The sequence below is a fragment of the Oncorhynchus gorbuscha genome, linkage group LG01 (assembly GCF_021184085.1).
Source record: "Oncorhynchus gorbuscha isolate QuinsamMale2020 ecotype Even-year linkage group LG01, OgorEven_v1.0, whole genome shotgun sequence".
Taxonomy (NCBI): Eukaryota; Metazoa; Chordata; class Actinopteri; order Salmoniformes; family Salmonidae; genus Oncorhynchus; species Oncorhynchus gorbuscha.
Genome location: NC_060173.1, coordinates 98,527,059 through 98,554,927, shown reverse-complemented (window position 1 = coordinate 98,554,927; position 27,869 = coordinate 98,527,059). Strand labels below are relative to the sequence as shown.

General features: G+C 40.7%; 1 protein-coding gene across 2 annotated transcripts in view; it reads right to left on the bottom strand.

The window, feature by feature from the left end:
- The window catches only part of LOC124047052 (SEC14 domain and spectrin repeat-containing protein 1), a 54,048-nt gene that overhangs the window by 25,195 nt on the left and 984 nt on the right, over positions 1-27,869 (bottom strand). For both annotated transcript variants that reach the window (XM_046367769.1, XM_046367770.1), the window contains exons 2-6: positions 26,439-26,491; positions 26,209-26,286; positions 17,334-17,442; positions 11,008-11,098; positions 6,031-6,144 (exon numbers count right to left, since the gene is read on the bottom strand). In XM_046367769.1, coding sequence (XP_046223725.1) covers positions 6,031-6,144; positions 11,008-11,098; positions 17,334-17,442; positions 26,209-26,263 — 369 coding nt within the window. In that variant the 5' untranslated portion in view covers positions 26,264-26,286; positions 26,439-26,491. The remainder of the gene's footprint in view (positions 1-6,030; positions 6,145-11,007; positions 11,099-17,333; positions 17,443-26,208; positions 26,287-26,438; positions 26,492-27,869) is intronic.

The following is a 27,869-nucleotide window of genomic DNA, read 5'->3' as shown; positions in this document are numbered from 1 at the left end:
CCCATGTGCAGTTGCAAACCGTATTCTGGCTTTTTTATGGCAGTTTTGGAGCAGTGGCTTCTTCATTGCTGAGTGGCATTTCAGGTTATGTTGATATAGGACTCGTTTTACTGTGGATATAGATACATTTGTACCTGTTTCCTCCAGCATCTTCACAAGAAGATGTTCTTTGCTGTTGTTCTGGGATTGATTTGCACTTTCGCACAAAAGTATGTTCATCTCTAGGAGACAGAACGCGTCTCTTTCTGAGCAGTATGTCGTCTGCATGGTCCCATGGTGTTTATACTTGCGTACCATTGTTTGTAAAGATGAACGTGGCAACTTCAGGCGTTTGGAAATTGCTCCCAAGGATGAACCAGACTTGTGGAGGTCTACAATTTCTTTTCTGGGGTCTTGATTTTCGCATGATGTCAAGCAAAGAGGCACTGAGTTTGAAGGTAGGCCTTGAAATACATCCACAGGTACACCTCCAATCGACTCAAATTATGTCAATTAGCCTATCAGAAGCTTCTAAAGCCATGACATAATTTTATGGAATTTTCCAAGCTGTTTAATAAAGTCACAGTCAACTTAGTGTATGTAAACTACTGACCCACTGGAATTGTGATACAGAGTGAATTAAAAGTGAAATAATCTGTAAACAATTTTTGTAAAAATGACTTGTTTCATGCACAAAGTAGATGTCCTAACCGACTTGCCAAAACTATAGTTTGTTAACAAGAAATTTGGGGAGTGGTTGAAAAACGATTTTTAATGACTCCAACCCCAGTGTTTGTAAACTTCCGACTTCAACTGTAGTTTGAGGAATCAACCCTGAAAGACTAAATAGTAAGAGGAATAAACCCTGAAGAACTACATAGTTAGAGGAATCAACCCTGAAGAACCACATAGTTAGAGGAATTAATCCTGAAGGACTACAGAGTTAGAGGAATCAACCCCGAAGGACTACAGAGTTAGAGGAATCAAGCCTGAAGGACTACATAGTTAGAGGAATCAACCCTGAAGGACTACAGAGTTAGAGGAATCAATCCTGAAGGACTACAGAGTTAGAGGAATCAATCCTGAAGGACTACAGAGTTAGAGGAATCAACCCTGAAGGACTACAGAGTTAGAGGAATCAATCCTGAAGGACTACAGAGTTAGAGGAATCAATCCTGAAGGACTACAGAGTTAGAGGAATCAATCCTGAAGGACTACAGAGTTAGAAGAATCAAGCCTGAAGGACTACATAGTTGGAGGAATCAACCCCGAAGGACTACAAAGTTAGAGGAATCAATCCTGAAGGACTACAGAGTTAGAGGAATCAACCCTGAAGGACTACAGAGTTAGAGGAATCAATCCTGAAGGACTACAGAGTTAGAGGAATCAATCCTGAAGGACTACAGAGTTAGAGGAATCAATCCTGAAGGACTACAGAGTTAGAGGAATCAACCCTGAAGGACTACAGAGTTAGAGGAATCAAGCCTGAAGGACTACATAGTTAGAGGAATCAACCCCGAAGGACTACATAGTTAGAGGAATCAATCCTGAAGGACTACAGAGTTAGAGGAATCAAGCCTGAAGGACTACATAGTGAGAGGAATCAACCCTGAAGAACCACATAGTGAGAGGAATCAACCCTGAAGAACCACATAGAGGAATCAAACCTGAAGGACTACAGAGTTAGAGGAATCAACCTTGAAGGACTACAGAGTTAGAGGAATCAACCCTGAAGAACCACATAGAGGAATCAAACCTGAAGGACTACAGAGTTAGAGGAATCAATCCTGAAGGACTACAGAGTTAGAGGAATCAAACCTGAAGGACTACAGAGTTAGAGGAATCAACCTTGAAGGACTACAGAGTTAGAGGAATCAACCCTGAAGAACCACATAGAGGAATCAAACCTGAAGGACTACAGAGTTAGAGGAATCAACCTTGAAGGACTACAGAGTTAGAGGAATCAACCCTGAAGAACCACATAGAGGAATCAAACCTGAAGGACTACAGAGTTAGAGGAATCAACCTTGAAGGACTACAGAGTTAGAGGAATCAACCCTGAAGAACCACATAGAGGAATCAAACCTGAAGGACTACAGAGTTAGAGGAATCAATCCTGAAGGACTACAGAGTTAGAGGAATCAAACCTGAAGGACTACAGAGTTAGAGGAATCAACCTTGAAGGACTACAGAGTTAGAGGAATCAACCCTGAAGAACCACATAGAGGAATCAAACCTGAAGGACTACAGAGTTAGAGGAATCAACCTTGAAGGACTACAGAGTTAGAGGAATCAACCCTGAAGAACCACATAGAGGAATCAAACCTGAAGGACTACAGAGTTAGAGGAATCATAATGCTAATGTTATGTCACGGGTTTGTCTTGCTTTGGTCTCTTCCTGGATACACACACACAGGAACACAACACAGATGCATGCACACACAGAGTCATCATCGTGCTGCAGAGAAAGCAACACATGATTTTAATTCTGATAATTTCCCACACGCAGACTGACTGACTCCTTGATACATACTAGATGTTGAATTGAAGTCTGTGCCCAGTGGGATATGACTAACAAGGCCAGGTAACACACACGTGGCTCGCACAGACACACATTTTCTGTTCACAAGTGCATTTATTTATATGGCGATTAGCTTCCAAAGACGAAGGGGAAAAAACAGTCTGATGGTTATAGTGAAAATTGGGATGGCAGATGGGGCAACACTTTAGTCACACCTCCGAAAGAGAAGAGAAGCAGAAAGAAAATCAAAAGTGAAAACAGACCCTTCCCTTCTCTTCCACAGCCCAGTATGTATCAATTACATCTGGATAGAGACATTTGTTCATGAAACCACCTCTTTAATATGTGAGCTGAGCTTACACCCTCAGGGCCAGTACTTGAAAAACATTTCAGAGCAGGAGTGTTGCTCTAAGATCAGTTTTTCCTTTTAGATCAACACTCCTACTCTGAGAAACTTTTCAAATATGGGCTCTGGGGTGTAAGCTCAGCTCAGAATCGTAATTGAAGTGCTTTGAAACGGAAAGGTAGATCAAGCAGAGGGTTTAAAACTAGTGGCATTATTGTTTAGCTGTGAGTCAGTGAGTCAGCTCTCTAGTCTCTACCACAAGTGATACTTTGTCTAACTGTGAGATAATTACATGAACACAAGATTGTGTCCCCTCAAAATAGAATGGCCACATTCGAGATCATTAAATCCATTATATATTGTGTGTAAATTGTGACTGACTGATTTATAGTGCAAGGTTATTTGCAATGCAATGCATGTCAAAACAAGCCAAATAGCTAGTCTTTTGAGATTGAGGTGGCAGGCACTACGAGGGAGAATTCACTGCTTCTACAGGGTTTTCATGCCCTGTTACATTCCCATATTGCAATGTGGTCTGTGTGTCACTTGTGTAGCGGAGTTAGGCACAGGACAGCAGATATGAGTAATTAAACGTAATTTACTCAAAATAGACAAATACAATACAATAAAGCGTTCCCACATAACGGACCGTATTACATACAAACAATTACTCACAAACAAACATGGGGGAACAGAGGGTTAAATAATGAACAAGTAATTGGGGAATTGAAACCAGGTGTGTAAGACAAAGACAAAACAAATGGAAAATGAAAAGTGGATCGACGATGGCTAGAAGGCCGGTGACATCGACCGCCGGATGTCGACCGCCGAACGCCGCCCGAACAAGGAGAGGGACCGACTTCGGCGGGAAAGTCGTGACACATATTCATGCCAGATTGGTTCTGGGTAGTAGATGCCATACAGGTCAGCCAACCACTTAGTTCAAAGTTCAAAGATATTTAATTCCTCAATAGTAAAGTTCAATGAATACAAGCACCCGATCCACCCTGTCTAAACTAAAGTAGGTCAACTTTAATTTCCAAGTATTTCCCCCTAATTCCCTTTCATTTCCAATGCCAATAAATTGACCACCTCAGCCATCCAACAGAGCCATCTGGTCTAGCAGGGGAGTTATAGTGAGGAAGAACTAGAAGGAACTGCTGGTCCAGATCAACACAGACATGTTATAGTGAGGAAGAACTAGAAGGAACTGCTGGTCCAGATCAACACAGACATGTTATAGTGAGGAAGATCTAGAAGGAACTGCTGGTCCAGATGAACACAGAACTGTTGGAGCAAAAACAACAAGAAAGACCTCTACTGAGCAGTCTCTGTATTAGTGTGTTCCAGGACACTCTTTCCACACACACACTTGCATATATAAACACTCACAAAACTAAGGCACGCACACACACACAATCACAGACGTGCACACACACGCACGCACACACACACACTAGGTTGACATGCTGAAGACAGTAATGTTATACTGCAGCCAGCATCTGCTCTTGATATACATTACTGTTGCCAAGCAACATGATGACAGTGTTAGTCAACGCTGAACGAGACCATACTGTAGACAGAAAGTCAGATTAACTACTACTACCAGGTATTCCTGCTTCATACTTCCATTACTATCAGACAAACTAGCATGTATCCATACTCCATACTTCCATTACTATCAGACAAACTAGCATGTATCCATACTCCATACTTCCATTACTATCAGACAAACTAGCATGTATCCATACTCCATACTTCCATTACTATCAGACAAACTAGCATGTATCCATACTCCATTCTTCCATTACTATCAGACAAACTAGCATGTATCCATACTCCATACTTCCATTACTATCAGACAAACTAGCATGTATCCATACTCCATACTTCCATTACTATCAGACAAACTAGCATGTATCCATACTCCATACTTCCATTACTATCAGACAAACTAGCATGTATCCATACTCCATACTTCCATTACTATCAGACAAACTAGCATGTATCCATACTCCATACTTCCATTACTATCAGACAAACTAGCATGTATTCATACGCCATACTTCCATTACTATCAGACAAACTAGCATGTATTCATACGCCATTCTTCCATTACTATCAGACAAACTAGCATGTATCCATACTCTATACTTCCATTACTATCAGACAAACTAGCATGTATTCATACGCCATACTTCCATTACTATCAGACAAACTAGCATGTATTCATACGCCATACTTCCATTACTATCAGACAAACTAGCATGTATCCATACGCCATACTTCCATTACTATCACTCTGTTGTGAAGGGACTTCTAGCACTAAAATATAAACAAGGAATACTAGCTACATCTCTCCCATCTCAGAGAACAAACATAGAAACTTGAGGAGTGTGTCCCCCGCCCCTCTACTAATTTAATTCCTTCAGGGGGTATAGGAAGAGATGACAGAAGCCATATGGGAGGTTGAAATGGAACACGATGCATGAATATTTAATAAGTCATATTAATCTAGCGCTGAGAAAATGGTGACTTACTGCCATAAAGTTCTACCTTCTAAATCACCACACAGTGCACTTAAAAAAGTATAATGATGCCATGCTGTCTACCACAACAGACCTTGGTCACCTATCTATCAGCCGCAATTGACAGAGAGCTTAATTTGCCTAGTGGTCTATAGCATATGGTCAGCAATTCCTCGGGGGTATGTTAGTGATTGATAGGCTATATTTGAGGGCTGTTGTAGAGCACACAAGCACAAATAATTCATCAGAAAATCCCTAGCAATTGCAATAACAACAATCAAATGTGTTGGCTATATAGCACAAACAGATCTGGGCCCGAGATAAAGAACAGCATTGCTGAAGAGGTTCACAACACAAGGCCAAATATAATACTGACTGAAGCAAAATAAAAAGCATCATCTCTCTATCTCTATCAATTTGTATGCCGCCCAACCACCAACATAGAAATCATTGGTTTGTGAAGGAAAGTAAATTCAATTCTGGTCATAATCTGTCCCTCTGGGAGGTGAAGGCGGATAGGATTCTGCTGCTCAGAGATATAACATTATTAGGGGAGAGTGAGGGGGGAGAAAGAGAGGGAGAGATGTAGAGAGAGAGATGAGCGAGAAGGGGGCTAAAGAGAGAGAAGGAGAAAGTGAGAGAGACAAGACACTCACCTCAAAGCCTAGTCTGTCCTTCTCCTTCCAGAAGCAGAAATGAGTGACCTTCTTGTCCCAGAATTCATCAGGCTTCACCACACACACCAGGGACACCTCTGCTGGAATCACATTCTACAGAAAATGGGATGATATCAAAATGAAATACTATGTCTTTAGCAAAATGGTATAGGCTTTGGGTGGTTAATTGGACACAGAAATAAACCGATAGGTTTATGTAATGTTAACATACAGTTACTGATGGTTTATAAGATGTTTGTAAGCAGAGTTTCAAATTGAATGACACTGGTATACTCTATCAAAAAAGTGCTATCTATAACATAAAAAGGTTCTTCGGCTATCCCCAAAGGAGAACCCTTTGAAGAACCATTTTACCCATGTAAAAACCATTTCCACAGAGGGTTCTACATGGAACCCAAAAGAGTTCTTTCTACCTGGAACCAAAAAGGGTTTGCCTATGGGGGCAGCCGAAGAACCCTTTGGAACCCTTTTTTTTAAGAGTGTAAAAATATATAAATATATATAACCCTGTAGTGCATCACAGTTTTCATGAAATCCTGCAGGAATTTCCCCAGTCAGTGGCAGGCAGATTAGTGTGTCAGACAGAATGTACATTTCATACTGTCATCCTATCTATTCTGGTCCTGTTTCTGCAGAGGTCTATAGATAGCAGGGGACTGTATAGCCAATCTGCAGTGACAAAACCAGGACAGGGCAGAATGCAGACTGGGTTCAAATAGTTTTTGAAATCTTTAAAATATTTTGCTCTCGCCTGCCTAGCCTGCCAGTTTTGGGACTCTACTATTGGTTTGGTTCATTAAGCAAAGGAAGCTCAACCAGGCACAGCTAAAATATTTGGAATAATTTCAAATAGTATTTGAACCCAGGTCCGGGGCAGGCAGACTGCAGACTACAGCAGAGACAAACAGAGCTCAGTCTGTCTGCTGACATAGGCCACACTGCAAAGTGGATGGAGGTCAGAGCCTGGGTCCTATTCACTAGGCATCAAATGGACAAAACTGACTGAAACAGCAGGGATGTTGAGCCCAAACCAGAGCATGGACTTCAGGGGAAAACATTGTTTAAAGGCATAATTAGGCAGATGGAGAAATTACACAGCCCAGTCAGGAGATCGATTAGACTACTCTTCTTCAAACGTAATCAGCTTAGATTCCCTTTTGTCTTAATTACTTTTCACTTGACTGCTGGGGATGGATTTGATCTGAGATGTCTATTTCTTTTATTCTTTTATTTTATTTGCCAGGGACCATGCATAATGCATATTGCACCATATTTAACTACATAGCTCATCACTGTAATGTTTTATGGCACAGACAGAATGCAACATCTGGGTTGGGACCACCATTTTATTTCTCCTCCAAGGCTCTTTGTCACGTTCTGATTGGCAGAGAGCTGTTAATGTGGTGGAGGTAGGCCAAGATGGTTCCCCTGTGGCAACTTCATGTCCACGTCTGTCTGCTTCTCACTCAGACATCTGCTCCTCTATTGTATACTGTGCTAATTAATCATTAGCCTTCTACTGCAATGGGATAAATCAGGGTCACACAGAGTGCTTCTTGGTAGTCTTAAACAAATCTACTTTGAAACAAAAGTATACATCTTACACACACACAGTTACGGGCTTTAAAAAAATAAGACACCTCTACCATGTCAGATATAGATTTGACATTTATTCAATTTTGAGTTTGCATCCCAATACTATACTTTATATACATCACAGAAGACTGAAATATAACAAAACTGCTTGACATAGAAACACCAGATTTTCACTTTATAAAAACATATATGTTTATGAATTATGAAAAATATTAATAACATTCCACCCATGGGGCCACTAGGTCATTTGACTGCAGGAAATTGCTACATCGTCACAGTCATGAATATTCACAGGGATAATTAAAGATAAAGAGACATGGGTTTTAAAGGGTTAAATCTGCTGAACATTGTTAAATAGGCCATTGGGAACAGAACACATCCTCATGTGAAAGTATTTTTATATCCCCACTCTCGGACTGGGCGTTATATCGAATTCATTTGAATTAATGTCTTAGCGTGATGTTCCAAATGCCTGTATCATTTTTTTTGTGCCATTTGTCTTTTTGGCCTCGTCTCCTTCACTCCATCTGTGCTGTGTGCACCTTCCCACTCACACAGACACCAAGCCCCTCCCCCTGCCACTCAGAACAACCACAATGAAAGATTAGAACTCAGATATCTGACCCGAGCCCGACATTATACATTGGGTTGGGAAGGGTAAAGGTCTGTTTTTTCATCAATAACTAAGGTACGGGCAGGGCTCGGGTATCAATACATTGATCACTAACATTTTGAAGCTGAGCCATTTGCTCGTGCTCTGCTGCACAGTACAGTCATATCTGACTAAGATCATAACATGATGTCAGAAGTGATTCAACATCGTCAAATATAAAACAGGAGAGATTATTTCACAGAAAATAATTATGTTCCTTGAGTTTAGAGCGGCAAAAAGTAGCTAACAGCTCACTGCTGTCTCATGTCTCGTCCTGGAGCAGAGCAGCCTAAACCGAGCCGTTGCTATAGATACTCAGACTCAGAGCGCCATGACCTGCCTGCTCTCAGACAGAAAGTGACAGAAAGAGAGGAGCAGCTAATGGATTTACTAATAGAGGATGTTATTTCGGGTTTCAGGCCGGGCCAGGCTTTAAATTTAGTAGATGCAATCGGACCTGGGTAGGGTAGGGCCTGAATGTCGCAGGCCTGGGTAGGACTCGGGCTTAAAATTCATGCCAGTGCAGGGCTCTACTAAAAGATCACTTCTTCCTCTCTGACCATAAGCAGTTTCAACTCGCTTTTTGCATTTGAGGTTTGGTTCAACAGAATCGGTCATATGGACACCGGAACACATTAAGATATTATTTTACTGTAATAGACAAGAACTTAACTTTTTTAGCGATACCCTTTTTATGTCTCAACTCCCCAAATGTAAAACAGAGCAGACCATACTAAAACAGGAGTATCAATGAACATGATTTTGGGAAATGTATGCTTGGTTTCTGCTAACAGCATTTCCGGTACCATGATGTATGCTAGCAGCATTTTAGCCAGACTGTTATGTGCTAGCAGCTGTCTAGTGTTTTAAAAATGTGCAAGGAGGATAAAAAGTCACATTTATATAAGGAATTGGCAACACGTTCTCATTCTGAGAAATAAGCATCTTCTCATCCAGGTAGCCCACTTGATATCAACATCTAAACAAAGTGAACAGGCTATGTTGTTCAAACAGTTGGAGACGGACCGGAGGGTGTATTCATAACAGTTCAACTGTTCTACCTTGTTAGCAAGCAAAGACATCCAAGTTGGCTAGACTTGAAATATACAGATTAGCTGGCTACTCACTAGCACGTGGGCTTGTGCTAGAGAGATTGTTTATGAGACCTATGTTACATTTCTGTAATGCCTGCTACCCAGTAGCGGCTCCCTGGGCGAACTCCCGTTTCAACGCATCCCAAAAGACTCAATATATCGCAAAATATACAAAATATCAGCATAATATAGACGTCTTTTAAGTAGCTACATACCTTTATCTTTTGCGCGTTTCTCTTCTTTCATCTTTTTCCTAAACTGATGGCTTAGACCTTTTCTTATCCATTTGTGTAGATTTGACACTCGAGCATCAATACATTACCCATCCCCCAACACTGTCAACCAAGACTCAAGACTAAACCAATTCACCTTGGTGGTGTGCAGACTTGTTTTATATTATTCTTAACAATTTCGCACAAACCAGAAAAAAAATGCAACAATATGTCTGTGAAACTATATATATTCACAGTATTATGAATTAATTGTGGTTTATTTGGCAGCATTTCATAGTGTGACTGGTTTTAGTACTGTACAAAGTTAGTGGAGCGCTAATTGATAGATTCCCCCGCTCCCACTACCTCGGGCTTCCAGTGGGGAGACCTGAGGTCAACCTACCCCCCCCCCACCCTCCCCATCTCGTACTTCTGAGTGGGAGACCTTCCCAGGCAGTAGCCTGCCTAGCTCACCAACTAGAATCAGGGTGGCCACTCCGACAAGGTTATTTGACCCACAGTCCCACACAGTGACATGATATCATTGACGCGACGTGCAAATGAGCAATAGAAAACCGATCGTGCAAATGTCTCCATTCCAAAAATGTTTGTCTGGGCGCCCTGCGCTGCCCTGGGCGGCTGCCCGTGTCGCCCATACCTAAATCCACTACTGCTGCTACCAGAAGACGGTCATTATTAGTGGATGTGCATATTGCATGGTTCTGGTTAAATCTGTTAAAAATAAATTATGTTCACAGACAGATGTGAAAGCCAGATTAGTGATTATTGCAAAAAAAAGCAGGTTAAACTATTCTGATAAAATAATGAAATGATTAGTGGTAGTGGAAGGCTTATATTTAGCCTAGATATAATTTTACAAGCCCTGAATTCATTAAGATTATTCCTGAGTGTTTGAAATGCAGTATTGTATTGTGCAACAAAGCTTATTTAAATCTATATATATCGTGAATCACCCATAAATTTGAAAAAATCTAGATATGTTTTTTAGGCCATATCGACCAACCTTACCACTCCCTCCCCTAAAAGAATATGTTATAGCAGACGTCTATAATCTCCTGACTGTTTCTATGCAGAGTATAACACAGACAGTAGCAACTGACTGACTGCAATAAACTCCATGTCCTTGCCCTATATGAGTCATCATTCTGTCAAATTGTAGATGATTTTATTAGTATTCACTCTATATGACTGTAATGTATTCCACTATACATTCCAAAGGGAGTAGTTAGACAGGCCTTCTTCTATTTGATCCACAGAAATATGGACTTCTCATCTCGCTGTAGTGTGGGGGTAAACTGTGGTTTTATCCTTAAAGGAACACATCTGCCCTGATTATCAGTTCCTACCTGCAACATGAACCCTTTCTTCTATCAGTTCCTACCTGCAACATGAGCACCACCGTCTTCACTATGTTCCACTGAGACTTCCGTCCATCCACGATGACTGTGAAGCCTCTTGCTTTACACTTGTCACTGAAGAGAGGAGAGAAGATAGGGAAAAAAACATGGTAATTACGTCTACCTGTAATAATGTGTGCTCTTGCTCCATGAATCTGACACCAAGGATCCCAATCTGGCCCTTTTAAATAAGACAGTTTCATATATGCAGATGAAGTAAGCATGACTACAGCAATTGAACCCAGAACCTTGGTGCCACGCTCTTAACAACTGAGCCACAGAGGACCATAAAGCCAAGGTAAATATTGAACAGAAGTGTGTGATCATCATGCAGGAGACATAAGCTTACATAGCGTGATCCTTCTTAGCATATTATTTCGTTTATCTCTCCTACCGACTAATGTAGCAGAACTATCTCAATCTAAATAGAATGCTGAGAGGCCAATGAGTATGCAATAGTGTTGCTACACAAGTGCTTTTTCAAAGGCAATGGAGCCACCTATCAGCAACCTATCCTTAACTCAATATACAGTATACTGAACAAAAAAATAAACGCAACATGCATCAACGTCAAAGATTTTACTGAGTTACAGTTCATATGAGGAAATCAGTCAATTGATATAAATAAATTAGGCCCTAATCTATGGATTTCACATGACTGGGAATACAGATATGCATCTGTCGGTCACAGATACCTTAAAAAATGGGCATAACAATGGGCCTCAGGAGCTCGTCATGTTATTTTGTGAATTCAAATTGCTATCGATAAAATGCAATTGTGTTCGTTGTCAGTAGCTTATGCCTGCGAATACCATGACCCCACCGACACTCTGTTCACAACGTAGACATCAGAAAACCGTTAGCCAACACAACGCCATCCACGCGGTCTGCGGTTCTGAGGTTGGTTGAACCTACTGCCAAATTCTCTAAAACAACTTTGGAGGTGATTTATTGAAGTGAAATTAACATTAAATTATATTGTGGACATTCCTGAGGTCAGCATGCCAATTGCATGCTCCCCCAAAACTTGAGACATCTGTGACATTGTGTTTTGTGACAAAACTGCACATTTTAGAGTGGCCTTTTATTGTCCTCAGCATGATCGTGCTGTTTAATCAGCTTCTTGATATGCCAAACCTGTCAGGTGGATGGATACTCTTGGCAAAGGAAAATGCCCACTAACAGGGATGTAAACAAATTAGAGCACAACATTTGAGAGAAACAAGCTTTTTGTGCATATGGAACATTTCTGGGATCTTTTATTTCAGCTCATGAAACATGGGACCACCACTTTATACAGTGGTGTAAAGTACTTAAGTAAAAATACTTGAAAGTACTACTTAAGTAGTTTTTAGGGGGATATGTACTTTACTATTTACACTACCGTTCAAAAGTTTGGGGTTACTTAGACATTTCCTTGTTTTTGAAAGAAAGCACGTTTTTGTCCATTAAAATAACATCAAATTGATCAGAAATACAGTGTAGACATTGCAAATGTTGTAAATGACTATTGTAGATGGAAACGGCTGATTTTTTATGGAATATCCACATAGGTTTACAGAGGCCCATTATCAGCAACCATCACTCCTGTGTTCCATGGCACGTTGTGTTAGCTAATCCAAGTTTATCATTTTAAAAGGCAAATTGATCATTAGAAATCATTTTGCAATTATATTAGCACAGCTGAAAACTGTTGTGCTAATTAAAGAAGCAATAACACTGGCCTTCTTTGGACTAGTTGAGTATCCAGAGCATCAGCATTTGTGGGTTCGATTACAGGCTCAAAGTGGCCAGAAACAAAGAGCTTTCTTCTGAAACTCGTCAGTCTATTCTTGTTCTGAGAAATTAAGGCTATTCCATGAGAGAAATGGCCAAGAAACTGAATATCTCGTACAACAGAACAACTTCATCAAATAGTATCTGCAAAACACCAGTCTCAGCGTCAACAGTGAAGAGGTGACTCCGGAATGCTGGCCTTCTAGGCAGAGTTGCAAAGAAAAAGCCATATCTCAGACATGCCAATAAAAAGAAAAGATTAAGATGGGCAAAAGAACACAGACACTGGACAGAGGAACTCTGCCTAGAAGGCCAGCATTCCGGAGTCACATCTTCACTGTTGACATTGAGACTGGTGTTTTGCAGATACTATTTAATACAAATGTAATACAAAACATTGAAAACCTACATGGAAATTGCATAGGAGGAACTACCATGTGGGTACAAAACGTAAAATTACATAGAGTAATTAAAAAAGATTTTGACGGAGAAGAAATGACTCCTTGTAAATTATAAGAAAGGAAGATGTTCTTAACCAAATACTTTTATTTTGTGTGTTTGTTTTTTGTTTCCTGAGTGTGTGTGTATTGACAAGAGATTTAGATTATGGACAGAAGATGGATCCTAATTTTGGTAATAAGTGTTGTAAACAACAGTGATATTTGAAGCTTGACACTGGTATAAAACATTAGGTCTTCTGTATTCTCCAGTAGTAAAATGGCAGACGCCTCAGTATGAGTTCTAATACAAGGTATCAGGTGCCGTGACCAATTAAAAGGTACAAATACCATAACTACTCTCCGTGGAAGTGGGTATCATTACCTTGAAAAAAATTTTAAATGGACATATATTCGCAGCCGGCCGCAACCGGGGGGTCCATGGGGCGACACACAATTGGCCTAGCGTCATCCGGGTTAGGGAGGGTTTGGCTGGTAGGGAAATCCTTGTCTCATCGCGCACTAGCGACTCCTGTGGCGGACCGGGCGCAGTGCGTGCTAACCAGGTTGCCAGGTGCACGGTGTTTCCTCCGACACATTGGTGCGGCTGGCTTCCGGGTTGGATGCGCGCTGTGTTAAGAAGCAGTGCGGCTTGGTTGGGTTGTGTTTCGGAGGACGCATGGCTTTCGACCTTTGTCTCTCCCGAGCCCATACGGGAGTTGTAGCGATGAGACAATATCGTAACTACTAACAATTGGGGTAAAAATTTTATCATTAATTCATTAATTTAAAAAAGTACATATATTAGAGCCGTGAGTGATGAAATCTAGACACTCTCGACACAGTTGAGAGAGGCGCAAAAATAACCACCATTGAAATGTCATCTGTTGTTTCTGACAGATAGAATAGAAGAGGTAAACTATAACAAAGCCATAAAGGCATTAAAAGAAGCGCAAGAGCATTCTACCAATTCGGCTTGAATATGAAAAAAATCTAATCATGGATAAAATTGGGCAGCATTTCCCTGCCGAAGGAAAAATTCTAATCTATTAAATAATTCTGTGATGCTATTGTGAGTTGGCACAATGACATGTAAGAACAATCAAAAGCTCAATACACAAGCGTTTTGATGTTAGCATTCTTTAAACAAAAAAGCAAAACCGATAAAACCAAAAATATTAGATGTACTCAGAATAATCGCACTAACCGTACCGTTAGTTAAGTAAATTGAGTATTTAGTATAATTATTGGTCATAGTAGTATGCCAAATGTTCCCGGATGTCATACTCCATTCGGCAAAATACGAAGTATACAAGCAGTGGACACTATTTCCGTGCTTTTAGGACCCATAATACAATTGTTCTGAAAATGGGCGTGGCTTCACAACGTTTTAAAATGGCAGATAATATACATCAGAAGTCCGGCAAGAGTGGATACAAATTCATTGCTTTAACTAATTATGACAAAAGTAAAGAAAATGTTGAGCAATGTTATAAAGTAATGACTTTTCAAATAAGTTACATTACACGTTATGTTGGCTGACAATTTGTTAGTTACTCTATCCTTATGAACCGCATAGCATATCATTACAGCAGTATGTACCGGTAATATATATTTGCTAACTACCTAAGGTTAGTTGGCTACTAATACATCAAACTTTTCAGTATATTAACTATATGCTTTCCAACTACCCAACGTTTATTGACTTGATTATTCATGTCTTTCTTAGCTTAGCTAAATGGTACAGTCGTTGTGCGTTCTCAATGGACATTGTTAATGTGGATGGTTCGTAAATTCGCTCTGGCTATCAGCTCCAACGAAAAGAGAAAGAAAACCTTTAAAGGGGTTGCATGACCTCTATTCTCACTTCCTGGTGAGGCCTAATCACCCTCACTAGAAAGAAAGAAGACATTGGGTGAGATGTAAACACTAATAATTAAGAATTATTATCATTTGAATTTGAATTGTTATTCTAATTTGTTTATTTTTTATTGAACAGGCAGTGTTGTTGTTTTTTAATTACCGGTCCCCTGGGGCTTTTGGTAAATATGCAAATTTGTTTCTTTAAGAAACTTTTTTCCCATCTCCAGTTTATATGAAGAAGTGTATTGCTGTTGTTGTGTTGTTTGTTTGTTTTTGTCTTTGTTTGTTTTGATACAAATGTCACCAGATTGGGTCTACTGTACCGTTGGGATTTCTTCCTAAGGGCTAACTCTGCGGGGAGGTCACCAGTATGATAAGGGAGTATAAGCAAATTTGCTAAATGGTTTCAACAGTATTTCATTGGTTGATTTATGGCTTAGTTATCTTTTTTCAATAATGCTTATTATAAATTATGTTAAAACTTCTTCAGGCTAGGCCCCTTTGTTCTCAATTTCCACCTGACTGACGTGCCCAAAGTAAACTGCCTGTTGCTCAGGCCCTGAAGCCAGGATATGCATATAATTGGTACCATTGGAAAGAAAACACTTTGAAGTTTGTGGAAATGTTTAAAAAATGTAGGAGAATATAACACAATATATACGGTAGGAGGAAATCCAAAGAAAAACCAACACACCTCCAGGCTGTGTAACGGCTATTTTACCAAGAAGAAGAGTGATGAAGTACTGCATCAAATTATTTGGTCTCCACAATCCCATGACCACAACCAAATTGAGGTGGTTTGTGATGAGTAGGACCTCAGAGTGAAGGAAAAGAAGCCAACAAGTGCTCAGCATATGTGGGAACTCCTTCAAGACAGTTGGAAAAGCATTCCAGCTGAAGCTGGTTGAGAGAATTTCAAGAGTGTGCAAAAATGTCATATAAAATATATTTAGATTTGTTTAACAATTTTTTGGTCACTACATGATTCCATATGTTATTTCATAGTTCTACAATGTTGAAAATGGTAAAGAAAAACCTTTGATTGAGTAGGTGTTCTAAAACGTTTGACCACTAGTGTATGCTAGTGTTTTTTTTGGCTTATGCAGGCTTGTTGCCTTGTGTGACTTAGTTATACAGCTGGGCATACAGATAAGAGTCGGGTGCGACCGCAGTATGCAACATCCCGTTTGTACTAGCTGCAGGAACTCCTCTGTGTGGAATCTTGCAGGAAGGAACACACAATGTTGGCAATGTCAGCTATCTTAAGCTACACAGACAAGCTAAACTCATTTTATACACTCTGTTCCCCACTGTTTGCACACATCTGCCAACTGCCACATAGACAAAGAGGTTGGACTTTTCTTTGACAGCTGAGAGCCAACTCTGTTCGTTGGTCCTTCACTATGCACTGTTGTAGTGCATAGTTAACTGCTCCATTTTTGCAAATCTTATAAGTTGTTGTTTGAAGATTCTGCAGTCTCTCTTCCCTTTGAACAGATAAAATACCCTACACCCCTCATTACTTTCCTGGATTAAGATTATGTACTTATTCACAGTGGCTTTTGATCGCACCAACAATGTTACCTCCAGCTACTTCCCTCTCCATGCGGGGGCCAGCAGGGTTGCTGTTTATCCCATTTCCTATTTGATATGGCTATTGAGCCTCTTGCTATCGCCCTGAGGGCGGAGGAGAGGATTAAGGGAATACTAAGGAGCGACATAACTCACAAGGTGTCCTTATATACAGACAATCTTCTTTTATTCATCTCTAATCAGTGTAGATGAAGGAGAGAAGACAGGTTTATTTTTAAGCCTTGAGCCAATTGAGACATGTATTGTGTATGTGTGCCATTCAATGGGCAAGACAAAATATTTAAGTCTTAGGTGCCAGGCACACCGGTTTGAGTGTGTCAAGAACTGCATCGCTGATGGGTTTTTCATGCTCAGCAGTTTCACGTGTGTATCAAGAATGGTCCACCACCCAAAGGACATCCAGTCAACTAGACACAACTGTGGGATGCATTGGAGTCAACACGGGCCAGCATCCCAGTGAAACGCTTTCAACACCTTGTAGAGTCCATGACCCGACGAATTGAGGCTGTTCTGAGGGCAATAAGGGGGTGCAACTCAATATTAGGTGTTCCTAATATTTTGTTCTCTCAGTGTATGTGTCTAGACGTATACAGTATAAGTCAATGGTGATAATACAGGGTGTGCCAGTAATGGGATCTTACCTGGGGATGCCAAGGAGGTAATCCAACGTGGAGCTGAGCTCCTCCATACTGGTCTGTTCTGTACATAGTGGAATGGTAAGGATCAGCCCACTGCGTCTGTCCTTGCCTCCTATGAATGTGAAACAACCAGAAAATAAACTCTTAGTCACCTTATGCAGAAATAAAGTTGATATAAATAATTGTATTTCTCATTGAAATAAAATCTATTTCGCAAGAGAGACACCTGGTGTATCTACCGTAGTGGGCGTTCCCATTAGTGTACCAGTCAAATTGCCATGGTCAGAGGTTCCAAGACAGTTCTAATCCTAATTCTAAGGTATCTACATGGATTAATTGTACGAGTCATTAACAATGAATCTTCAGAGAATTCACACTAAAAATTGCATGTAAAATAACAGTCATATAACGGCAGGTTTGGAGAAGGTCAAGCAAAACCAAGTATTCAAAGTACGGTCTGCCAAGAATCAACTATTAAAGGAGGAGTAACGTCTTCTAAACGCCAAGATGGTGGAAGCTCTGCCTCTGGGTGTATCCCAAATGGTGCCCTATTTGTGCACTACTTTTGACTCCGATCCAAAAATGTTGAGGACCTCTTGGCCGCAGAGACAAAAGTTTGTTGTTTCCAGCAATTCTAGATATTTTGCAATGGCTTATGCCGTGTTCTTATGCTTCTAAGTGACTCAAAAATTATAACAAAATCTATGGGCACCAAATGCCATGACATTTTAGTCAATGAATAGCAATCTCACATAAGTGTTCCTTTTGTCCAGGTGGGAAAGGGCAGTGTGGAATGCAATAGAGATTGCATTATCTGTGGATCTGTTTGGGCTAATGGTGTTGATGTGAGCCATTACCAACCTTTCAAAGCACTTCATGGCTACGGACGTGCTACGGGTCTATAGTCATTAAAGCAGGTTGCCTTTGTGATCTTGGGCACAGGGACTATGGTGGTCTGATTGAAACATGTTGGTATTACAGACTCAATCAGGGACATATTGAAAATGTCAGTGAAGACACCTACCAGTTGGTCAGCACATGCCCGGAGCACACGCCCTGGTAATCTGTCTGGCCCCGCAGCCTTGTGTATGTTGACCTGTTTAAACGTTTTACTCACGTTGGGTACGGAGAGCGTGATCACACAGTCATCCGGAACAGCTGATGCTCTCATGCATGCCTCAGTGTTGCTTGCCTCGAAGCGAGCAAAGAAGTGATTTAGCTTGTCTGGTAGGCTTGTGTCACTGGGCAGCTCGCAGCTGTGCTTCCCTTTGTAGACTGTAATAGTTTGCAAGCCCTGCCACATAAGACGAGCGTCAGAGCCGGTGTAGTATGATTCAATCTTAGCCCTGTATTGACGCTTTGCCTATTTGATGGTTCAACGCAGGGCATAGCAGGATTTCTTGTAAGCTTCCGGGTTAGAGTCCTAGATCTCGAAAGCGGCAGCTCTACCCTTTAGCTCAGTGCGGATGTTGCCTGTAATCCATGGCTTCTGGTTGGGGTATGTATGTACAGTCACTGTGGGGACCACATCCTCAATGCACTTATTGATAAAGCCAGTGACTGATGTGGTGTACTCCTCAATTCCATTAGAAGAATCCCGGAATATGTTCCAGTCTGTGATAGCAAAACAGTCCAAACAGTGACAATATGTACGTGGAGAGGTATATGCCCACTAAAAACCACTTAGCATCTCGAATGATGGAGTAGCCACGATTAACAACGTAAAATGAGTGATGTGGGTGAAAACAGTGGCAGTGTAGCCATGGAGAAAGAGAATATATTATTGATAAAAAGGGTTAAACTGTTTCAGTAATTTGGAAGTGGTTTGGCTTTTTGAAGTCCGACCAAGAGCAGAGCAATGTTTGGTGCAAATTGTTCCGTAGACAGGTGGCTAAGTTTGGTAATATGACAAACCTTTTTCAACATCTGAAGCAAAATCACTCTTTGGAACATGGATGAAGTTTGAGTTTGCGCCATGGTATTGTTAAATGTCCCTCAATCAACAGCCAATCTAGGGATGTTTGCCCGAACCAACACCGTCCATCAGCCACTAGCCCCGGCCCACTAGCTGTCGGAATCGCCGTGTCTCCAGCTCGCCTAGCTAACCACGGGTCCCTATGATCACTTGGCTATGCATGCCTCTCCCAATATCCATTGCTGTTTTGGTTAGTGATTATTGTCTTATTTCACTGTAGAGCCTCCAGCCCTGTCCAATATTCCTTAGCTAGGCCTTTTGTTTCACCTCCCACTCATGCGGTGACCTCACCTGGTCTAAATTATGTCTCTAGAGACAAAACCTCTCTCATCGTCACTCAATGCCTAGGTTTACCTCCACTGTATTCACATCCTACAATACCCTTGTCTGTACATTATGCCTTCAATCCTTCAGCTCCAGAAACCTACTCCTTTTACTCTCTGTTCCGAACGCACTAGACGACCAGCTCTTATAGTCTTTAGCCATACCCTTATCCTACGCCTCCTCTGTTCCTCTGGTGATGTAGAGGTTAATCCAGGCCCTGCAGCGCCTTGCTCCACTCCCATTCCCCAGGCACTCTCATTTGTAACCGTAAAAACCTTGTAACCGTAATAACCATGGTTTCATGCACGTTAACATTAGAAACCTCCTCCCTAAGTTTGTTTTATTCACTGCTTTAGCACACTCTGCCAAACCAGATGTCCTAGCCGTGTCTGAATCCTGACTTAGGAAGGCCACCAAAAATCCTGAAATTTCCATCCCTAACTATAACATTTTCCGACAAGATAGAACTGCCAAAGCGGGCGGAGTTGCAATCTACTGCAGAGATAGCCTGCAGAGTTCTGTCATACTATCCAGGTCTGTGCCCAAACAATTCGAGCTTCTACTTCTAAAAATCCACCTTTCCAGAAACAATTCTTTCACAGTTGCCACTTGTTATAGACCCCCTTCTGCCCCTAGCTGTGCCCTGGACACCATATGTGAATTGATTGCCCCCCATCTATCTTCAGAGCTCGTACTGTTAGGTGACCTAAACTGGGACATGTTTAACACCCCGGCCGTTCTACAATCTAAACTAGATGCCCTCAATCTCACACAACCAGGATCTCAGCGATCACTGCCTCATTGCCTGCATCCGTAATGGGTCTGCGGTCAAACGACCACACCTCATTACAGTCAAATGCTCCCTAAATCACTTCAGCGAGCAGGCCTGTCTAATCGACCTGGCCTGGGTATCCTGGAAGGATATTGACCTAGTTCCATCACTAGAGGATGCCTGGTTATTCTTTAAAAGTGCTTTCCTCACCATCTTAAATAAGCATTCCCCAATCAAAAAATGTAAAACCAGGAACAGATATAGCCCTTGGTTCACTCCAGACCTGACTGCATTTGACCAGCACAAAAACATCCTGTGGCGTACTGCATTACAACACTCCTTCCGTAGCCTCCAGCTTTTCTTAAATGCTAGTAAAACTAAATGCATGCTCTTCAACCGTCCGCTGTCCGCACCCACCCTTCTGACTAGCATCACTACTCTGGACGGTTCTGACTTCGAATATGTGGACAACTACAAATACCTAGGTGTCTGGTTAAACTGTAAACTCTCCTTCCAGACTCACTCTCCTTCCAGACTCACATTAAACATCTCCAATTCAAAATTACATCTAGAATCAGCTTCCTATTTCGCAACAAAGCATCCTTCACTCATGCTGCCAAACATACCCCCCGTAAAACTGACTATCCTACCGATCCTTGACTTCGGCGATGTCATTTACAAAATAGCCTCCAACACTCCAGTTCTCTGCTACCAATGACTGGAACAAATTGCAAAAATCACTGAAGCTGGAGACTCATATCTCCCTCACTAACTTTAAGCATCAGCTGTCAGAGCAGCTCACAGATCATTGCACCTGTACATAGCCCATCTGTAAATAGCCCATCCAACTACCTCATCCCCATATTGTTTTTTTGCTCCTTTGCACCCCAGTATCTCTACTTGCACATTCATCTTCTGCACATCTATCACTCCAGTGTTTATTTGCTAAATTGTAATTACTTCGCCACTATGGCCTATTTATTGCTTTACCTCCCTAATCTTACCTCATTTGCACACACTGTATATAGATTTTTTTTTCTATTGTGTTATTGACTGTATGTTTGTTTATTCCATGGGTAACTCTGTGTTGTTGTTTGTGTTTCACTGCTTTGCTTTATCTTGGCCAGGTCGCAGTTGTAAATGAGAACTTGTTCTCAACTGGCCTATCTGGTTAAATATAGGTGAAATAAAATAAATGTAAAAATTTGATTTAGCAACCTTTCGGTTACTGACCCGACGCTCTAACCACTAGCCTACCTGCTGGTTACTGGCCCAACGCTCTAACCACTAGGCTACCTGCTAGTTACTGGCCCAATGCTCTAACCACTAGGCTACCTGCCTAGTGGTTTGTTCAGGCATTAGGCATTCTTGAGTCTGAAGCAGATATGCACCTTTCAAACATGATTTTTATTAATATCGTGATAATTATCGTTATCGAATGAAAAAATATAAAGATATTGTGATAATCTGTCATATCGCCCAGCCCTAATACCGCCTCTACCTTGTCACAACACAACTGATTGGCTCAAATGCACTTTTGAAGGAAAGAAATTCCATAATTAACCAGGTACACCTGTTAATTGAAATGCATTCCAGGTGGCCACCACATGAAGCTGGTTGAGAGAATGTCAAGAGTGTGCAAAGTTGTCATCAATGCACAGGGTGGCTACTTTGAAGAATCTCAAATATAAAATATATTTTGATTTGTTTAACACTTTATTGCTTACTAGATTATTCCATATGTGTTATTTCATAGTTTCGATGTACTGTCTTCACAATTATTCTACAATGTAGAAAATAGTAAAAATAAAGAAAACCCTGGAATGAGTAGGTGTGTGCAAACCTTTGACTGGTACTGTATATATATACTGTATCTATATATACAGTGGCAAGAAAAAGTATGTGAACCCTTTTGAATTACCTGGATTTCTGCATAAATTGGTCATAACATTTGATCTGACCTTCATCTAAGTCACAACAATTTGTAAACACAGTCTACTTAAACTAATAACACACAAACAATTATACGTTTTCATGTCTTTACTGAACACACCATGTCAACATTCACAGTCCAGGGTGGCAAAAGTATGTGAATCCTTGGGTTTAATAACTGGTTGACCCTCCTTTGGCAGCAATAACCTCAACCAAACGTTCGGGTTGAGGTCAGGACTCTGACTGGGCCACTCCAGAAGGCATATTTTTTTTCTGTTGAAATAATTATGTTGCAAATTTATATGTCTTTTGGGTTGTTGTCCTGTTGCATCACCCAAGTTCTGATGAGCTTCAATTGGCGGACACATTCTCCTGCAAAATGTGTTGATAAACTTGGGAATTAATTTTTTTGTTCGAGGCATAGTTCACATCAGGCAATGTTTCTTGTGAATAGCAATCTCAAATGTGACTGTTTTTTTATAGGGAAAGGCATCTCCAATCTCATCTCATTGATTGGACTCCAGTTTAGCTGACTCCTTTTGGAGAAGACATTAGCCTAGGGGTTCAAATACTTTTCCCAACCTTCACTGTGAAAGTTTAAATGATGTATTCAATAGTTTAAGCACACTGTGTTTGTCTATTGTTGTGACTTAGATGAAGATCAGATCACATGTTATGACCAATTTATGCAGAAATCCAGGTAATTCCACATACTTTTTCTTGCCACTGTACTGTGTTTTTTTTTCATCATATTTTTTGGAGAGGCGAAATGGGAAACACTGATTACAGTTGTTTGTCCTTCTTGGAAAAGGAGGCCCGAGCACGCCCTCATTCTCATCGACGGGGCTAGAGTGGAGCAGGTTGAGAGCTTCAAGTTCCTTAGCGTCCACATCACCAACAAACAAACATGGTCCAAGCACACCAAGACAGTCATAAAGAGGGCACAACAAAACCTATTCCCTCTCAGGAGACTGAAAAGATTTGGCATGGGTCCTCAGATCTTCAAAAGGCTCTACAGCTGCACCATTGAGAGCATCCTGATGGGTTGTTCTCTCTGCTACCGCATGGCAAGCGGTACCTGAGCTCCAAGTCTAGGTACAAGAGGCTTCGAAACAGCTTCTACCCCCAAGACATAAGACTCCTGGACATCTAATCAAATGGATACCCAGACTATTTGCATTTCCACCCCCCTTTTAACACTGCTGCTACTCTCTGTTATTATCTATGCATAGTTACTTTATAACTCTACCTACATGTACATACTACCTCAATTACCTTGACTAACCGGTGCCCATTGACTCTGTACACTGACTCTGTACCAGTACCCCCTGTATATAGCCGTGCTGTTGTTATTTTACTGCTGCTCTTTAATTATTTGTTACTTTTATTTCTTAATTTATTTGAGGTATTTTTCTTAAAACTGCATTGTTGGTTAAGGGCTTGTAAGTAAGCATTTCACGGTGAGGTCTACACCTGTTCTAATCGACATATGTGACAAATGAATCTAACATAAATCTTGAAATCTGTTATAAATGTGACGTTTTTGCAGGTCTTAGTCCCTCAATTTTACATATAGCTTAGTCCCTCAATTTTACATCTAGCTAAGATGTTGGGTGTAGTACTTTTCAAGGGAAAGAATGTGCATGGAAACTAGTAGTACACTGAGACAGTAGGGTCTCGTTGTTGCTGCTGAGCCCTCGAATCTCTCTCGTTCAATGACAGCAAACACTTCATTGAAGAATCCCGTCCATAGTTCCCACCCCTACAGCTACCGAACTATGACAAGCCTCAAGACAAACTGTGTGAGCGCGAACAGCCAAAAAACCTCCTGCTGAACACCAAAAATAACAAAAGGGCTCATAAAACGCTCTCATTTCTCATAACATATCTGTATAATTATGAGGGGGATGAACCAACAGACTGACTAGTGCCACATGTCAAGGCTAAAATGGTAATAGCAACAACTCTTGTTCTCATCAAAGTTAGTTTAGTGTCCACTATGAGTCAGTGACGTAAAAGCAATAGCTCTTTGTCAAAGTTAGTCTTCTATCAAGCCAGTGTGAGTCAGTCAGCGGTATAGTCATGTACGTACACTTGATGACTAGAGAAGTAAAAGCAACTCCTCATCAAAGTTAGTCTTCTGTCAAGCCAGAGTGAGTCAGGCAGTAACCTTGTCACAACATTTCCCTGAATGAAAAGCAGCAGCTCTGTTCATTGTTTTTCTTTTATGTGTGTAAGACTCTAAACACAGGAAACCACGTGATTGAGTGTTGTGATTTTCCTGAAACAATTATGCGTCTGTTTGAGACCTTTTCCAGTCTGGAAATAACAACAAAACAATTTTAAACTAGCAGAAGTCTTAATTTAACACTCAATGGCAAATGTTGAACTATTCAAACATTTATGTCTAAACTATTATTTTGCCAAAATTAGAAACTCAATCTCAAGAGAAACCCCATTTACTCACTAAAAAAATCAGTGTGAAGTATATAACATACAGCAGCTCAATCCAAGACATTGTTATCTTAGTAGCAAACAAGATAATAACAGCTTCAAAACAAAATTCTATATTGTCAATATTTGTGAACTGAACTATTAGCTTTCATTATACTTTCAGTGTCACAAGTAGAATAAAGATATATTATATTCTAATGCCACAAGCCTTCGCTTTGTTGTGTATCTAGCGCCTGCTAAGTCAGTGAGACCTTCAACAGTATTCTGAACACTCAGCATCTCTGGAGAGTCCCTCTCTGATGCAGTCCTGATGCTGTGACCTTCAAATCAGATTCATCAACATGATGAGAAACCTAATTCGGGCAGCAGCAGGCAGGGCAGAACAACAGGCCATTATCATTCACCTTCACCACAACACACTGCCTGCCAGCAGCAAGAGTAGAGAGAGGTATTTATCAGACCACCAAGGACCAGCTACTACACTCCTAGACCATTTTGTGTTTTCTTTAATTATTTGGTCAGGCCAGGGTGTGACATGGGTTTATGTTGTTGTATTTCGTATTGGGGTTTTGTATTATTGGGATTGCGGCTGAGTAGGGGTGTTGTATGGGTTTGGCTGCCTGAGGCGGTTCTCAATCAGAGTCAGGTGATTCTCGTTGTCTCTGATTGGGAACCTTATTTAGGTAGCCTGGTTTCGCTTTCTATTTCGTGGGTGATTGTTCCTGTCTCTGTGTAGTTTCACCAGATAGGCTGTAATTAGGCTGTAATTAGGTTTCACGTTCCGTTTGTTGTTTTTGTATTTGTATAGTTATTTCATGTGTCACTTTGTTCATTAAAGTCATGAGTAACTGTAACAGAATAATTTTAAACCATTCCCTCGCCCATACCCGGGCGCGAACCAGGGACCTTCTGCACACATCAACAACAGTCACCCATGAAGCATCGTTACCCATCGCTCCACAAAAGCCGCGGCCCTTGCAGAGCAAGGGGAACTACTACTTCAAGGTCTCAGAGCAAGTGACGTAACCGATTGAAACGCTATTTAGCGCACACCGCTAACTAAGCTAGCCGTTTCACATCCGTTACATAACCACTACGCTGCATTTCGGTCTGACTCTCTTTTGACAAACGAAGAACGCCGTTACAACACTACACTCCCTTCAGAGGCTTGAGAGGGAGGAGGACCCATCAATACCACTGCAAATTCAAATGGTTGTGCCCTTGTACAACTATGACGATTAAACAAATTGATGAAAGTGAGAGTTAGATGTGTTGTACACATAAAGCTTGACAATCCTGGGATTTATATGAGATAGCATATCTTGAAGTGTCTTTTTTTGTCAACTCTGTCTGCCTTTTATTTATTTGATAATGCTCACTCTCATCGCAAACATTTCTGACTGATTGGAGCATGTTATTACCTGACAAGAAGGCTAGGCGTTTCTTCAGAATGGGCAGTATGTTGGTGGCATCCATCCTGGCAAGTTCCACCCTTCAGTCTGAAAAGTAAAGATGTAGGTATAGCAAAGCAGGTGACATGATAATGACATGATCACTCACACACGCGCACACATACAACATAGCATTTACAACTGTGATCACTTTGTCAATGAAACGCCAAATGATACAATGAAAAGCCTAGATGCTTTACCTTCCTGGAAATCACAGGTACCTCCTTCAAACTTTTCCTTCTGGGCACATGTTCTGTAATGAGGACAAAGAGATAAGAAAAGTCAACACTATAGATAAGTAGCAACTAGCTCAATATTGACAATCATGTTGACAAATGAATCATCCCCAAACGTGGAATCAAGACATACTTTATTACTTTGTGAGAACAAAACAATCTCCAGACACTTATGTAGGCTACAGTATCAAGTTATGAAGTATGAAGAAGGAAGTCTAACTGTTCTGTTCTATTGTATTCCATTAGCCTCAAATACACTAATAAACTTACATGATTCTGCCAAACAAGCGGTGGGAGGATTACCCATCTGGGCTGTTATCATTAACATGTCTTGTCTTAACTGAACTTAATGATACTCAAACCTCTGCAGTACATCATCATATCCTTTCAGTCAAGTCTGTTTTTATCCCAAAGACTGCAGAATGATAGATTTACATGGTTGCTGGCCAAATCAGTGTCGGGAAACATTTGACACCCATTAGTAGATTGAAATGCAGCAAACTCTGACTTACTGCACAGTACTGAGCCACCCACTGGCATATTATCATAGATTACATGCCAAATGGCCTGGTCATGGGCCCTGGTCAAAAGTAGTGCACTACATAGGGAATAGGGTACCATTTGGGATGAAGACCTGTTTTACTGTACCTTCTTCTCTCTAACTTGCATGTAGCATAGTGTAATTTTGGGTTCATCCAGACTACAGTTATCAAACCACTATAACCATTAATAATGTAATAACCTTGTCCTTGTGTCATATATTATTAGAGAAAGTTGGGTTTGCTTTTTTTCCTGTAAAGTTAGCGTCTTTGAGCTATTATATCTAGATCAAATATGTGCATGATGTGTAAAGTGTGTTGACTGCTAGAGGCTACTGTAATTAGCAGTGGTGTAAAGTATTTAAATAAAAATAATTTAAAGTACTACTTAAGTAGTTTTTGGGATATCAGTACTAATCCATACATTTTCCCCGACACCCAAAAGTACTCATTACATGTTGACATGTGGTCCAATTCACACACTTATCAAGAGAGCATACCTGTAGATTTAAAACCAAATACTTTTAGACTTTTACTCAAGTAGTTTTTTACTGGTTGACTGTCACTTTCACTTGAGTCCATTTCGATTAAGGTATCCTTACTAAGTATGACAATCCACCACAGGTAAATAAGTATGACAATCCACCACTGGTAAATAAGTATGACAATCCACCACAGGTAAATAAGTATGACAATCCACCACTGGTAAATAAGTATGACAATCCACCACTGGTAAATAAGTATGACAATCCACCACTGGTAAATAAGTATGACAATCCACCACTGGTAAATAGCCACTGGATAATCTCACTCATATTCTCATACTCCTAGAATAAATAGTTACTCATATGTGGAG